At 36.9% G+C, this 17302-nt stretch overlaps 1 protein-coding gene across 1 annotated transcript; it reads right to left on the bottom strand.

The window, feature by feature from the left end:
* Positions 1-1963: 1963 nt before the first annotated feature.
* Positions 1964-15516, bottom strand: pcsk9 (proprotein convertase subtilisin/kexin type 9). The gene is given in 10 exon segments (XM_028444016.1): positions 1964-2258; positions 2331-2497; positions 3916-4022; positions 4024-4071; positions 9712-9803; positions 9870-10003; positions 11776-11939; positions 13126-13335; positions 14274-14493; positions 15513-15516. Coding segments are annotated over 10 exon segments (1332 nt in total). The 3' UTR covers positions 1964-2072.
* Between the last annotated feature and the right edge of the window lie 1786 nt (positions 15517-17302).

Below are 17302 nucleotides of genomic sequence, written 5' to 3'. Positions count from 1 at the left end.
TGTTTACAGTGTGAGGACCTAATCATGCAGAGTTAGGTCTCAGTGGATCTCCAGAGGGGAGCATATTGTTTTGGGTCCCCCTACTACCCCACAGCTTCATTCTCCTCTCATCCCTGTTGATGTGAATATCACGTTTGCATGTGTGGCTGTAAGCGGTGGCAAGGCTTTGTCGTTTTTTTTGCGTGACGGGGAAACAATCAGCGCTCCTCCAACACTGCGTCGTTTGCTGTGTAATTTCACGTCGTTAGCACTTCCTGTCACAAAGAAACGCTGGTCCTGCGTGGCTGGTTGCAGTCGGGTGCATCTGCATGCAGTCTGTGCCAAAGCTCGGGACTGGATGAGTTGCATTTAGTTTGAGGGTCTCTCATGAATTCAGCCCACTGCTTCATCACCCAACTGCTCAGAAAGGCAAAACCTTCCAATCAATCCTCTGTTTTAATGCTGGGATCTTGCAGGCAGGGTGGGGGGAGAGTACGTGGGAGGGGATAAGCGTCTGTTACGGGTTTTTACTGTCAATTTTGAAAACGCACTTCTGAGATGGCAGGATTCTGTAATAATGCATGTTAAAACTCAGTTTTAATTTGTACATCGGAGTTTGATTAACGGGGAATTTGATATAAAATAAACTGGAATGCACAACTTTTTGTAGCTGCAGCTTTTTCTGTCGTCAAATTGTCTTAACTCGTCTCCTGTTGGTTTTCCAAAAGATATTTTGTTTGAATTCATCCTCGTTTCACAATTTAACTGAAAAAAAAAAAAAAATATATATATATACCGGTATTTATGTTTTTTTCACTGCAATTTAAAAAAAACTTCTAGACTTGTTAAAACGAGACGCCACATTTCCAGCTAATGGGAACACTTTTTGTTTGATATTGACTTTTTGGTAAAAACTGTGGTTTAATTTGGTAACACTTGAAATTGTATACATAAAGCTGACATCACGCTGTCATTAGCAAGTCATGTGTCATGAAGGCTGTCATTAAGTGTTGTTCGCTAAATTATGTTGGCGTTTTTTGGGTTTGGTGGTGGGATCTAGTGGGGTTAGGGACAATTAATGACAGCCTTCATGACACATTATTCATACTAATGACAGCCTTATGTATAAAATTTCAAGTAAAGTGTTACCTTTAATATTTTTATTTTATATGCATACACAGGGAGTGTGTGAGGTGCAGGCTGAATTTATTATTTTTACAAATATTGTTAGTGTGTAGATTATCAGGCTTCTCTGAGTTCTATCACTAAACTAGACTAAAGTCGTTGGAGAAGTCTGTCTTATCTATATATAAATATATGTACATGTTTTTGTTTTTTTTAAAGTAAAAACTTATGAAAAACTATGTAAAAAAAGTACAAAATATTTATAATTACATAGTATTTTTTGGAAAGTGCAGTATTTTTTAAACGCACTCCACCCTCTTATCTATCATGTTTCTGTGTTGCAGCAATCAGGAGAAATCCACGTGTTTTGTGAAAGGGATGAATTCTGCTTTAACTACTGCACCTCTGTGTCTCGTGCACATTGAGTTTAAAGCGAAACCGTGTGAGGTGAAGTTAGCAGGTGTTCTAATCAAGCTGCTCATCAGGCTGTGCTGAAGCACTGATCCATCATCATGCTGCTGCACACGGCATCACGCAGCATTAAAGCTCCAACAGAGCTACAATCATGAGACGACAGCATCCTCTGATCTGTATCCCTCTGTTAGCTTTTATTCATTCCGTTATTTCAAAATCACTATTTCCTTTTTACATCCTCGTGCATGTCTGCTTGACGAGAACCAACCTCAACGACTGAGTAACTGGTAGTTCATTATTTAATGTATTATTTGTGCAGGAAAGCATGAGTTATTATATATTTTTTTTTTGTTTAAAAAAAAAAGATATACAAAAATACATGATTACAGAGTATCAAGGTCACATTTATATCTAAACTGAGACGTGATTTATCTTCATCGTCCAATGGAAACGCACAAAGAGCTTTTCTGTGATTACTACAGTGAGTGTGTTGCAGTGATTTCAGAAGAAGAACAAAAGAACCGAGGGCGACATCCAGGTGATGTAAAGATGCCTCAGTGATCAGCTGGTGAAGATCTTTCAAGTGATGTGACACGACAGCAGACGATAACACCCACTGCTCCTACGGCACCGCGAATATGACAGCTGTTGCCCTTAGTAACCGGGCCAAAGATAGCAGAACCCTGAGAGATGGCGTCACAGTCCGTCAGAGTCCATCCGTGGGGACAGGACGGATCAACCTGTGACAGAGGAGCGTGGGGGCATGAGAACACAGAGACGTGTCATGTAAAGAGTTTTACTATGTCATTCACCTGCTGTTGGTCAGCTGACTTGCTCTCCAAAGTGTGGCACTCCAGATTTGGCGCCTGGCAGCAAACCGCACGTGATGACACTCCTCCTTCTACTGAGCAGCCTCTGTGGTGGCCGTGCTTTGGATGTGAGTCGGACAGAGTCCCAGATGTGAACCAAGATGTGCACCCTGGAGAACAGATCCAGTTTGTGGGCGTTCATTGAAGAAATGGTAATGTTGATTGGCCATTGGAGTAGGGCTGCACAATAAATTTAATGTTCATTGTGATCACGATTTTGGTTGCTGCAATTGAATTAACCTGATCGGTGGCAATATTTACCTTTAAATTGTGAGCTCTGCTGCACATCTAATCAGACACTTTCTCAACCTTTAGTCAACTGCAGATTTGATGGACTGATGAGAGCTGTAAGTTTTTTCCAATGAGTTGCATTTTGTGAGAGAACTCCGTAATAGTAAATTCTTGGGTGAATTTCTTTGTTTTTGGTATAATTTTTAAATTAAAGCTTCATTTTAGTTGTGCAAAATAAATACAGATTTTTCCCTAACATGATAAATAGGCCCAACTGTGATTATAATCGTGATTAATCATCATTTTAGCCATAATCGTGCAGCCCTACATTGGAGTGAATAATGCTGGTCCTAGTGTAGATTTTCTAACACTAGTAATTTGTTAGAATGGCTCTTTGACTCTAACCATTGTAGGTCAATATTTTGAAGGTTCAAATGTACGGTAAAACTTTATTTGAAGTTTTATACATAAGGCTGACATTACTTCGTCGGTGTCATTGAGTGTCAATTATGACAGCCATGGAGCTATGTTGGCATTTTTTTGGGTTGGTTGGGGTAACAAATGACACTTAATGACAGCCTTCATTTCACCTTATTCATGCTAATGACAACTCAATGTCAGCCTTATGTATAAAAATTTTAAAGTAAACTACCAAATGTTCTTTTATTAAAAGAAGTTCACTTGTTAAAGTATTTACCTACACAGCTGAAGTTATTTAAAGGTCAGAGCAGATCTTCACTTATTTTTAAAAATACAACCCAAAGTTCAGCTAAACATTTTGCAGAATGCCATATCACAATTCAAACAACATTTGTATCTTTAATTAACCAAGAAGGTCTTGATATTATTTGAAGCAGTTTAAGGTAACTTAAAGGGATTTGCTGAAGGTCCCACAGTGGATTTGAGCCGACAACCCTCCAGTTACAAGCTTGCTTTCTTAAGAGTCTAAAGCTGGGCTTTGATTGGTCTCGTTCCTGCTACACCTCAAAATATTCCAAAACTTGATATAAAATATGATGAGCCTGTGCAACAGACAAAACATCTGCTCCACCAAACATCGTTTCTCCACTTTTCAAGAAAGCACAGCTGGATCTGGCCACACTGTAATGTGTAGAAACCAGCGTTCAGCTCTATCTGCACTTTAGGAACCGATTCAGACTTGATTGAAGAATAATAAAGGTGAGCCTTTGTTTGTAGAAGCTTTACTGAGTGACTAGAGGTCTTACACAAGACCTCAACAAATCCCAGTCATTTAAACAGAAACTGAGCTGCCCACCCAGTAGATCATGTGACTCACCAGTCAAGTGAGGCCGGGGCCCCACACACTGAGCATCCTTCCCTGGCCCGGGACCAACATGGACCTGGCACTGCAGACCACTTATGACACAACGAGTGACAGCGTAGCGACGGCGCAGGGCCGTTATAGGCCACACACTGTCTGCCCACTGCTCTCCTGCACACAGACACATTACATTGGGCTGGTTAAACCAGACATAGGCAACTGGCGGCCCGGGGGCCACATGAGACCCTTGGTTTAATTTTGTGCAGCTCCCAAAACAAAATTGTAATTCATGAAGTTATATGAAGTTCAACATAACACACTATACTCTACAAATACAGAAAAATGCACAAATTGTCAACAAAAGTACACAAAAAGATAACAAAGACAAACTAAACGACTACTTAAACACAGATGGTTTTCCTTGCCGCCATGATGAATTCATGTTGGGTGTGGTATACATATGTATGTGTATATACGTATATATGCATATGTGTGTATCCATAAAATGAAGAGTCCATCCTTAAGACTGCTCTACTGTAAAGTGCCTTGAGATACCATTGGTTATGATTTGGCGCTATACAAATAAAGATTGATTGATTGATTGATAAGGAGTACAAACACGACTAGGGATGTCCAGATCCGATATTGATATCGGTCCGATATCAGCCAGAAAACGAATATTGGATTTTATCAGACTGCATCTAAAATCTCCGCTATAAGCACTTCCATATGTTTTTGTCTCCGCCCTCAGTTGTTCCCACTGTATACTGACAGTAAAAAATAACTGAAGTGAACATGAAATGCTGACTATTGTTCTCTGAGTAATATCACTTGATCAAGCCTTTTCTAACATTCCACACTACAAAATAAGTCATAAAAGTGTGTATGATTCGTGATTTCATCACTCAAGTGGATCCTATATCTGCACCACTTAAAATGACTTAGGGCTCTATTCACCTTTATTATTATTATTATTATTATTATTATTATTAATATTATTAATATTATTGATATTGTTATTATTATTATTATTATTATTGTTATTATTATTATTATTATTATTAATGATATTATTATTATTATTATTATTAATGATATTATTATTATTGTTATTATTAATGTTATTGTTATTATTATTATTGTTATTATTAAGTAAGTAAGTAAGTAAGTAATATTTATTCATATAGCACCTTTTACAGACAGGAGTCACAAAGTGCTTCACAATACATACAGTGCATACAATACAATACAAATTACAGTTACAGTCACAAAAATATGATGGTCATAAAACAACCCTTTATCACTGGAATTTTAAAATGCTTTCTGAAACAAATAGGTTTTCAGTTGGCTCTTAAAAGCATCAACGGAATCAAGCAAACGCAAGGAAAACAGAAGATCGTTCCAGAGCATTGGCGCGACCGCCAGGAAGGAGCGATCTCCTCTGGTCTTGTAACGGGTACGGGGGACCATGAGCAGGTTCTGATCCTGGGACCTCAGCCTCCGGGAGGGGGTATAAGGACACAACAAGTCTCTAATGTAGGAGGGAGCCTGACCATGCAAGGCTCTGAAGGTCAGCACCAGAATTTTAAAATTGAAACGAAAAGTGACTGGGAGCCAATGAAGGGCTTTTAGAATGGGAGTAATATGGGCCCTTCTGTTTGTGCGAGTCAGTAACCTCGCCGCAGAGTTTTGTACCTGCTGAAGACAAGACAGCGCCTTTTTGTTTAGACAAGAAAATAAGCTGTTACAATAGTCTAAACGCGAAGACACAAAGGCGTGGATAATCATCTCAAGATCATCTCTGGACACAAGTGAACGTAGTTTAGAGATTTTCCTCAGTTGGTAAAAACAGTTCCTTGACAACAGTTTAGAGTGGTGCTCTAATGACATTGCTTTGTCAAAGATAATGCCAAGATTTCTAAGGCTTGTTTTAGCAGACAAACTCAGGTCGCCCAAATACTGGTGAATCCCTGGCATAGCGTCATCAGGGGCAAACACCAGCACCTCCGTTTTGTCTGGGTTTAGTTGTAGGGAATTTGCACCGAGCCATTGTTTAACTTGCGCAAGACATTTCAGCAGAGAGCTTAATTTCTGGATCTCAGAGGGCTTAAAAGAGCAGTAAAGCTGAATATCATCCGCAAACAAATGGTAGGAAACATCATCAAAGGTCTGGATCATTTTCCCTAATGGAAGGATATAGAGTAAAAACTAAATCGGGCCCAAAACAGAGCCCTGGGGAACCCCACACAGCAAATCAGCAGGGTCAGACAGGAACTCATTTGCATAGACACTAAAACTCCTCCCCGACAAATACGAGGAGAACCACTCCAAGACTGGTCCAGACATTCCAACCAGGTCACGCAGTCTTGTCAACATGGTTTGATGATTCACAGTGTCAAATGCTGACGAGAGATCTAACAACACAAGAACAGCACATTTTCCAGAGTCCGCGGACATCATAATATCACTGGACACTTTAAGCAGGGCGGTTTCCGTGGAGTGATTCTTGTTATTGTTATTATTATTATTATTGTTATTATTGTTATTGTTGTTATTATTATTATTATTATTATTATTATTATTAATATTAATATTAATATTAATATTATATGTATTAAATGCACAGACTTGGCCAAAGTAAGTTTACATTAATTTCTAATGGTGAACTGATTTTCTTTAGTTCATTAGTGGTATGACATCATTATATTTGCATCATTAATATTACAGTGTGAAATGTGTTTAATCGCTGTTGTAGGTCAAATATTATATATAAAGTACCATCCCAAGAACACCATTCCTACTGTGAAGCATGGGGGTGGAAACATCATGCTTTGGGGGTGCTTTTCTGCAAAGACGACAGGACGACTGCACTGTATTAAGAAGAGGAGGAATTCGGCCATGTATTGCTCCTTCCCTCAGTCAGAGCATTGAAGATGGGGCGTGGCTGGGACTTCCAACATGACATTGACTGTATGTAAGCATACGCGGTTCCTCGGACCAGCGGTGCTAGGAACCCTATTGTAATCGTTCCGATTATTATTATAGTTACCTTTCATAGTTCCGTTGGAAAAAGTGGTGCTGCAGGCTAAACCATGCAAGGTAGGGCGGTGCCCTTTAGTGGTTGTGTCCAAAACCTCCAGGGGACCTTGGACGCAAAAATTCACATACTGTATATCTATAACAAAGGTCAACGCGTTTTGACTAATAACTCCCACACAGTTTGTTGCAAATTTAAACCCTTTATATCCACAGATTCCTTGAATAGCACTGAATTACCTGGGCTAGGCCACGCCCATTTCCGCCTCAACTTTTCTCGGAGCAAAATCGCAAAAGCTAGAAAACATACTTTTTCGAACTCCTCCTTAGGGTTTTATCCAATCAGCGTGAAACTTGGCACGTAGTGACTTCAGTTGGACATGATCTACAGTTAACAAAATGAGTTTGTTCGGGTAAATTATACGCAAATTATTAATGAGTAAAGTTTTCTAGCTAGCGATAAAAATGTGAACTGGTGCATATCTCGGTCAAAATAAATGCTAACACCACCAAATCTGAGATCCTTAGTTGGCATGTGACTGTGAGGAAATGCGCCAAATTTGAATGATGTAGGCCACTAGGGGGCGCTACAAATAACGAATATTTATATCTCTTAAAGTGAAGTTGTCAACATCCTCAGTCAGGAGTGTATGGAAAGCTCAGCGACTATTTATTAATCCAAGTATCCTTGATATTAAAATGTCAGAAACTCAAACTACTTCACGAGTGAGCTGCAACAACTCTGACTCTTTAACTAGTCAATCATTGATTAAGGTCTCTAGTTAACTAGTGTATATACAGTTGTATGTTTAGTTAGTAAAAGCTGAAATTATATAGTTGACTAGTAAACCCACTTACAACAGCACTAGTGAACTAATGATGGTAAAAGTGTATACGAACGTACAAGCGTAGGGAAAAGCAGGCACTAGTTTACTAGTTACAGAAACAAATATATGATATTGTGGGAGGAGCACTCGCCGAGGCTTTTATTGGCTCCCCAGTCCCAAATGAAACATGACCACCAATGAAAACTCAGTGTTTTGTTCTTATCCCGCCTACTTCATTTACTCTATAGTTCACTATTGAACATGTGAACTTAGGAAAAGCAGCACGTTGACTTAAAGTGCATCTAAGTGTGTACATGTTATTAGTTCTATTTGTGACTCAGATTTGTTTTTGGTTTTTGTTATTCTATCAGCTCATTCACACAGGATTATCAATAAATATGTATGTATTTAAATCAAGCAGTATATATATATATATATATAGATTAAAGATTAAAGATTAAATCGGGCTTTCGCCTTTAATTGGCCATGTAATGCTAGTACATTATTGGAATTTGTCTTCTGCACTTAACCCATCCCTGAGGATGCAGTCGGCAGCCATTTTGCGGCGCCTGGGGAGCAGTTCGGGGTTAAGGGACTTGCTCAACATCCCACAGTGACGGCCCCGGTGAGGCTTGAACCGGCAACCCTCCGATTACAAGCCCAGCGTCCTTAACCACTAGGCCAAAACTGGAAAACTTACTTTTTGAGAATAAAGTTGTACTATTTATAAACTAAAGTCGTAATATCTTGAGAATAAAGTTGTACTATTTATAGATTAAAGTCGTAATATTTTGACAATAGATTCATAATTTTATGAACCAAAAGGCTCAGTATTTCACCATGTGTGAAACCTAAAAACTAAATGCTCCACATTCTCCATAAAGCACAAATGACCACAACACAGACAAGATCTAGAAATTTTACCACTTTTATCTCAAAATATCACAACTTCAATCTTGAAATAATACGACTACAGTAATCTCATAAAATTCCAACTTTATTCTCGAAATATTATGACTATTAGTGCCCAGATCTTTTTATATATATATATTTTAATGTGGCCTTAATACGTTGTTGTAGTATATAATATTAAAAGTGCAAAGTCTTGTACAATGCCAGATCTCATCTGTAACAGCTGATCAGCTGTCATATTCCATCATTTATGTTTATTTACAGTGAGAGTGACTTCAGACAGATGAATAGAGGACAGAGAAGAGGCAGGGATATATCTGTATCTGTGCTCAACTGAATCAATTAATTTCTGCAAGAAATCAGACTTCTGTGTGATATATTTATCAAATCAAAATAACTCTCAATTGAATCTTTTTTTTTAAATCACCACGTCAATTCCATTCTTTGTTAAATAAATCTAATTAAATCCCAGCCAAGTTAAGTCAAAATATGCAAAATATAACACCTTAAATACTTTATTTGTTATGAACATTCCTTAAGTGTTTTTATGATTCATATGTCATAAATGATCATTTTTATGAGCGATTAAATCAAGATTTTCTTCATGTTTATCTGCCATAGCTTGTTCAGAAGAGTGTTTGGTAACACTCTACTTGAAGTTTTATACATAAGTTTGACATTACGCTGTCATTATTATGACATGACACATGTCATTAGCAGTAACAAGGTGTCGTTCATCACCCTAAACTAAACGCTAACCCCACTAGATCCATCCACCTGACTCAAAAAATGGCAACATAGCTGCAAAGGTGTCATAATTCAGCTAATGACATGACACCTTATTCATGCTAAGGATAGATTATGACAGCCTTATATATAATACATAAGTAAAGTGTCACCGAGTGTTGTTGTGTCTAATCACACATCTTGGATTAATTTGAAGGTTAGTGGTGAATTGTTGACCTTCAGGTCATCAGTGGTAAAAGCTCAGATGTAAATATAACCTGGATTTTCTGTTCAGATGTTGTATACCTGCCAAAGCTCCAGACACTGATCCTTTCCTACACCTGAATCATGACCACTCACCACACCCGCCATGTGTGTGCCGTGGCTGTCACACTGACTGGCCTGCAGAAGGAGAGACACATTCATCTCTGGGAATCAGATCAGTGTGCGTGTGTGTGTGGCTCTAACCTGTCTGTGTACCCTTACTCCGTCCTCCTCAGGGACATCGTTGAAGTCTGTGATAAGGACTCGTCCTTCAATCTCTCTGTGAGAGATCTGAACTCCTCCATCCATCAGGTACACCTCCGCCCCTCCCCCATCATCTGCACAGGACAACAAAGGAATTAAACTCAGAAAGGAGCAAGAAAAACATCTCCACGAGGAGATTTATATAATGACTAAATGTAAGAACATATATAGGAAAAAATATTGAGATAGATAGATCAATAGAAAAAACTAAAAATATAAAAATATAGACAAATAAATATTGAATCAACAAAATGATATAAATGCAGGCTACACACAAACATAACCCCCCCTGTGCAAAGCAATAGTGGGACAGAATGAAAGACGTGTTGAATATGGAAAAAGTAACTGCAAAGTTACAGAACAAAATGAAAGAATTTCAGGACCAGGGGCTACCCTCAATGCTAGAGACAATGGAAATCTAACCACCCCACAAATTTTGTGCATTTTTGCTCTAATTCTGTTGCTAATAATTTTTGTTGCATATTGCGTTTTGGAAGTGATTTTGTCTATATTTATTGTCATTTTGTATATATTTCGATTGTTTTGTTCTTATTTTATTTCTGTTTTATTCCCCATTTTGTGTGTGTTTGTAGTGATCTTGTGCATTTTATGAGTCATTTTGCGCATTTTTGTTGTAAAATAAAAACACAAGTTCAAATAAAAAAAATAAAAAAAATGCAGGCTACAAATATGAAATATGTTGGTATTTGTATACTTTTTAAATGAGTGAGTTAAGAAGTAAAAATATAGATTAAAATAATATCAAATTGACATCATACATATATACAATTGAGCTTATTACAAATTAATATACTAAAAAAAACATGACACCTGTCATTAGCATCAATAAGATGTCATGAAGGCTGTTATTAAGTGTTGTTTGCTAAATTATGACACCTTTGGAGCTATGTTGGCATTTTTGGGTTAGGTGGAGGATAAGGGTAACTAAGAGTTAGGGTTAGGATTAGGGTAACTTAATGACAGCCTTCATGACATTTTATTCATGCTCACTCATTCTAGTCAACTTCATCAGAAACATTTGTGTTATTAACATGTTGAGAATTAGTAAATGCTGAATCAATATCTTTGATAAATAACGCTCTAACCCAGGCATAGGCAACTGGTGGTCTGGGGGCCACATGTGGCCCTTGGTTTAATCTTCTGCAGCTCCCAAAGTAAATGCAGAAAATGACTTAAAAAGAAAACCTAAAACCACACAAAATGGAAATACACAAAATTACTCCAGCAACATAAAAAATTACAAAAACTTGCACAAATGGACAACAAAAATACACAATATTACAAAAATATTGCACTAAAAGACAACACAAATATACAACATTACAAACAAATTGCACAAAAGGACAACACAAATATAATTAATTTACTCCAAATATATATATATATATATATATATATATATATATATATATATATATATATATATATATATATATATATATATATAACGACTACAAATATTTACAAAAACAACAGAAAAACATAAAACAAAAATGACTCAAAAATTACAACAAAAGTACACAAAATGACTTGTAACATACAAAAAAAAAAACCAAAAATACAGAGAATGACAAAAAAATATATACAAAGCAACGGCAAAAATACGCAAAATAACTCCAAAAACATGCAAAACAGCCAAAAAATGCTCAAAATAACTGCCATAACACACAAATCAACAACAAAAACAGACTAAACTCTTTATTGTTCCCTGTAATAATTTTCCATGTGGTCATTATTCTAAATACTGAGACATTATGCAGCACTTAGTGTTCGTCTGTTCCTCATTTATACATGTAACGTGTATGTTTGTATGTTTTAGGCTCACTGAGGGGTCTGTCGCTCCCATCTGAGGAGTTCCCAGGGTGTAGTAATCTGTGCAGGTTCCAGGGGACACTCTGAGCAAAGATGGATGAATCCTCCTCTATGTAGTGGACGTGAGGGAGCTTCATCACCTGTGAGACACATTCACACTTAAAGCTCAGTCTGATGCTTTAATGGTTAAAATATGAATCACATAGCAGCATTGACAGTGGAGAGTCTGGAGATCTGATGGTTTTTAGGGCGACATCAGGATCTTTTTAATTTTGCTTCATTTTTCTGGAGCCATTTGTAACTGACAGCAGGAACAACCGCAAACAAAACTAACACTCAACCCATGTGATGTTATTTTAATTAAATAGCTTCTCCTCTTACATTATATGGAAATATTTAGTTGTTTTTTTAAACAGAATAATGGCCCTGCTGAACATTGAGCATGAAAAATGTTTTATTAATTTTCTAAAAATGATATGATCACATTTTATGTTTTGTTATTTGTACGAGTTTGGAAGAAGAAAAATTTGTAGTTAAATTTTTTACCTTTTTTTTTTTTAATAAAGGTTACATTTTTCCAATTTTATTAACATTTGGGATGGGGGGAGGGGCAATTTAAATTTTTGAATACATCCAAAGCAAACAAAAAACAAAAACCCTAATGCTGCATTTTTAATGTTTGCATAATTGGTTCTTGCTTTATCTAGTGGTTCTCAAACTTTTTTGGCTCTCTTATTTCTGAATCCAAGTACTCCCTTTGTCCGACCGCAACATTTTGATCAGAATACTATGAAAAAACAACAATGGAGCATAATGATGGGATAAAAAGAGTGTTGACACACGTTTTAAAGAATCCAACTTTGTAAATAAATATCCTCTCCTGCCTGGACCAGGACTGACCCTTGTATTTTTTAGTGCATATCATTTTTATCTAAAAAATAAACATTGTAAAACCCCCATATTTTTAATAGTTTAATTAAATTTCCACGCTCTCTCAAGTCCCCCCTGTAATGCCATTGCGTACCCATAGGAGTACACGTACCCCCATTTGAGAAACACTGATCTACATCATGGAAACACAAGGACCCATTGCCACAGTCAGCTTAATACTAACATAACTATTATTTTAATTTCTAATTCATTATAATTGAACTTTAAAATACATACTTATTTGTCATTGTAAATATTGTTAAATGATGCTGTAATCTAAATCTAACTATACACATGATTATTTAGGTCTTTCATTGAAATAAACATTTAGACTTTTTTCTATTCATCAGAGTGATTGTCTTTTCAATGAATATAAATATTTGTTGCTGTTAATTTGGATTTCCTAAAACAAAAGCCAAACTTTCAGTGTTACCAGGAAAAGGGCGTCACTGGTGATCCAGAGTATGTCTGTAGGATGTCCAGGGGGAAGCCCCTCATGTCAGCTCTGGCTCTCAGTCTCCTGATGGTCCTCTGCGTCCCTGGATGTATGATAACAATGTACTGTCCAGGTATGCGCCACGCCACCTGCAGTACAGCACAGGTACAAGCACACTTGTCCACTTCATTGAAAACGTGCGTGAAACTGCTCTGAAAATGGAGATTTAGTTTTTATTCTAACAGTGTTAGTGTATGGGACGCCGAGTGTAAAGTTGCACATGCTCAAATAAACAACAACTTGCACGTCCCACGTTCACAGGGGTGAGGCATTCAATGACGCTGGGATAAACTTGATTCAATACAATGTGCGGATGTTGGTGGCAAGTGGAATTATACATTTTTTACTCCGTTACACAAAGAGACAAAGTGATTCCGCTCCACATTTAGATTTAATAGATTTAGATATAAATTTAAATGCAACATTTAGCAATACAATTTCGATTTAATATTCAACATTTAGATTTAACATTTAGATTTAGAATTCATATTTAACATTTAGATTTAGATTTAATATTTACATTTATTTGATTTTGATTTTAAATTTAACATGTGGATTTTGATTTCATAGTCAACATTTAGATTTAATATTTATATTTAAATGTAATATTTATATTTAAATGTAACATTTAGATTTAAGCTTTTAGATTTAGATTTAATATTTACATGTATTAGATTTAGATTTTATATTTAACATTTGGATTTTGATTTCATATTGAACATTTAGATTTAGATTTAACGTTTAGATTTAGATTTCTACTTAACATTTAGATTTAACATTGACATTTTTAAGACAAACGTAAATACCACACATTTCTCAAACATTGCAGAAATTCTGTTCAAAAGCAAAATATTTAAAAAAAATCACATATGCTTTTTCAATGTGGTTTAAATGTTGCGAAAAGTTGCTGTTCATTTTAGCATGCGCAACATTGCAATTGGCGCACCATGTTGATATGTTTATATTTGTTTGATTAGCCGAATGATTGGAGCAATCAATGCTGGTGAGATGGTGCAGACTTTGGGTGGATGGAGAGGATGGATGCGCCTCGGCTCCATTGCGCACTGCTCGATTCGTGCCATTACCTTGTTGCGCCTGGTGACCACTGCATCTGACTCCGATGGGGTTTAAACTCAGACCCGTCCTCGGGTCCCCGATCCTGCCTCATCTCGTCATCCTCGGAGTAGTACTGAGCGCACGCGACCAACGATGCGCACACGCAGAGCGCACAGCCAAACCAAGCTGAGGTCTTCACCTCCTCACTGCCCAGTATGTGTAACTGGACACTTTGAATCCTCAGTGTGACTTATCCAGATGTTTGGATGTCTCCGACCACCTCTCTGACTTTGGAGGGAATATCCAACAATTGATTCATATGAACTGAGGCGGGGACTGGTGACGTCTCTGCGGCTCACGCCACAATTTTGGCATCGAATGATTGTCGTCCTTTAATAAAAAAAAAAAAAAAAAAAAAAGCCTAATTCTTTCTGAGAGGGAGTCATGTTTCATCCTGCAAAGCACTCTGTAATTATTACATGATGGGGAAAAAAAAAACCTCTTCTCTCACTTCAACAGAAGCTGCTCACAGTGTGAACGAGATGAGACATCTGCAAGTAGCCTATATAATCCATATTTTGATCATATACTGACTAATGAAAGCTACACTTTTTCTGTTGTTTTAACTTTCTTTAGACTTTAGAGTAGATCATCAAATAACACACACACACATTTCCACTGCTCAGCACTTTATTACACAATCCCATTGTAGCCAAATTTAGAAATCCACTCCTATCCCAAGCAGATGCAGAACTCAAGACATAATATTCATTTATAACCATACACTGACCTAGACTGAGCAGTGCTGGGACCCACTTTTCTTTTTTTTTTTTTTTTTTAGAATTCAATTAATTTAGTTTGTCAAAAAAATTATGTTGAAAAATAACCTTTTTAAAAATATAAACCTATATATTTTCCTGTGCCACATGCATTTCACAGCATGCCTGTCAAAAAAAAAAGTATCTTTCAAAATAAAAGACAAGTCCAACATGAGATACATTAAGTATTTATTTATTTTTGACCCACCCAGTACCTGTAGAAATGCCGACCCACCAGCTGAGAATCGCTCTAGCTCATGTCACAGGTCAGCCTTGACCACCATGACACTGTGGTCACTTTGTGGCTTCTTCAGTTGTTATGCAAGTGTAAGTCATTGCGATTTCAACAATATCAGAAATCAATTCAATCATTCTGTACCTGATTTAAACTTTAGTCCTGGGTCAACAGAGCTGTACACATTAGATTGTGTAAAGAGGCGTATTTCCTACCCATAGTCATTTATATATCCAGATTTAAAGTCGCATGGTTATTTTTCCGATTGCAATATATTTCTCTTTTTTCTTTCCAACAATATTGTATCATTATCAAGAGCTTATCATCGTCTATCGTATCGTGAACTCAGTGTATCGCCCCACCTCTACACAGCAAAAATGCCGGTGTTAAATTAACATTGAGAGTGTTAATTCTAACACTTAAAAAGTGTCTATATGCGTCCACTTTTTTCAGTGTTAATTTTACACTTTCAAAAGTGTTAAATGTGGTTACACTGTCCGGTGTTAGAAATTTAACACTGGCAAACACTCTGTAGTGTTGATGAAACTTACACTGGTGTAATTTGACATAATTTTAGCACCAGTCAGAGTTGCAAGAGTCAACACTAATGTCATTGTTACAATAATTAACACTACCATTTAACGTTCAAATACAGAATATTGTACACTTGCTGGTGTAATTCTTTGAACCAAATTTACCACTCCAACCATGTAGCCATGTAACCTGCAAAAATAAAACTACATACAATGTAATAAAGTTCAAAAACTTTTTATTTTTTTGTACTTTTTTGGAACTCTGCAAGTACCCCCTCCAACAAAGATGTTTAACAATTGATTATAACACTGTACGGCACAATGTACATTAGCTCAGTCATTGGCAAACTGGCGGTCATACGGTCTGTAGTAAAAAAGATCGTCAATACAAACCAATGTGAAGCAATAACGGTTTTCCTCGATTGCAAACGCATTTAGATGGTCATCAAAATACAACTTTGAGACTTTACAAGTGAGAAGATATGCACTGTCATTTGAAATAATTATTCTGACAATCCTGTTGAATAACGGCATCTCATTGTGGACCCTAGTGCATACGTACATCCCAACCTGATACTCAGTACCATAGTTTTTGACCCAAGAGGTTGTGGAAACAAGACCAGTCTCATAAAATGTTTGAGCTAGAGCTTCACTGCCCTCCAAATCACAAACCGAGATTTCATTTATAGAGCCGAATTCAAATCGTTTGAAATAAAAGTTCTCAAAATGAAAAGCTAACTGGTTCTGATGTTTCTTTGCTAGTGTTTTGGTGATATTTTTAAAGTTCTTTAAAGATTTTTTTAAAAAGTTGTGTTTTCCTTCAAACCTCATACACCACATGTGAATGAGTGGCCCAATTTTTCTGATGCAACGAGGATAATGGATCATTAGGTGGTGCTTTGGAATCAGATTTCGCTCTGGAAAGAGATTTTTAAAGAGTCTGTGATGATCCATAATCAGATTCTTCAAATAGCACGTCATACCATGGGTTACACTCGGTGCAAATACAATATTCACAATTTGTATGAGGAGTAGCAGCAAGTTCCAGCAGTCATCGCTTCGACTAATCAAATCTCCAAACATTAATGGGGTATTTCGTAAAAGGCACCAAGACTGAATGGCATTGAGCCCAAGATCTTTGCCATTAGCATCCAATTTTAACACACTTGGTTTGTTTTTTCTCTGAGTGTATCCATAGTTAAAGCTCATAACTCTCTCCAACAATGAATTTGAGGATATGAAGTTCTTAATCAGGTACTGAAACAAAAGCTTCAACTCATACTGCACCACCCCTTCCAATAGATCGTGCATTATATCAACTGCAAAATTGTTTGAAGTATTGTACAGCTGAAGGGAATTGAGTAGGCAGGTTCTTTTGACACCATATGTATGAACTAGTGCAGGATTATGTTGAATGGCACTGCAGTGTTGTGAATGGAGGTCTTCTGAACGTAAAGTTAAACCGGGATGAT

This window comes from Gouania willdenowi, chromosome 4 (genome assembly GCF_900634775.1).
Source record: "Gouania willdenowi chromosome 4, fGouWil2.1, whole genome shotgun sequence".
In the NCBI taxonomy this organism is placed as follows: domain Eukaryota; kingdom Metazoa; phylum Chordata; class Actinopteri; order Blenniiformes; family Gobiesocidae; genus Gouania; species Gouania willdenowi.
Note: the sequence above shows the minus strand (reverse complement) of the source record. Positions and strands in the feature narration are given on the sequence as shown.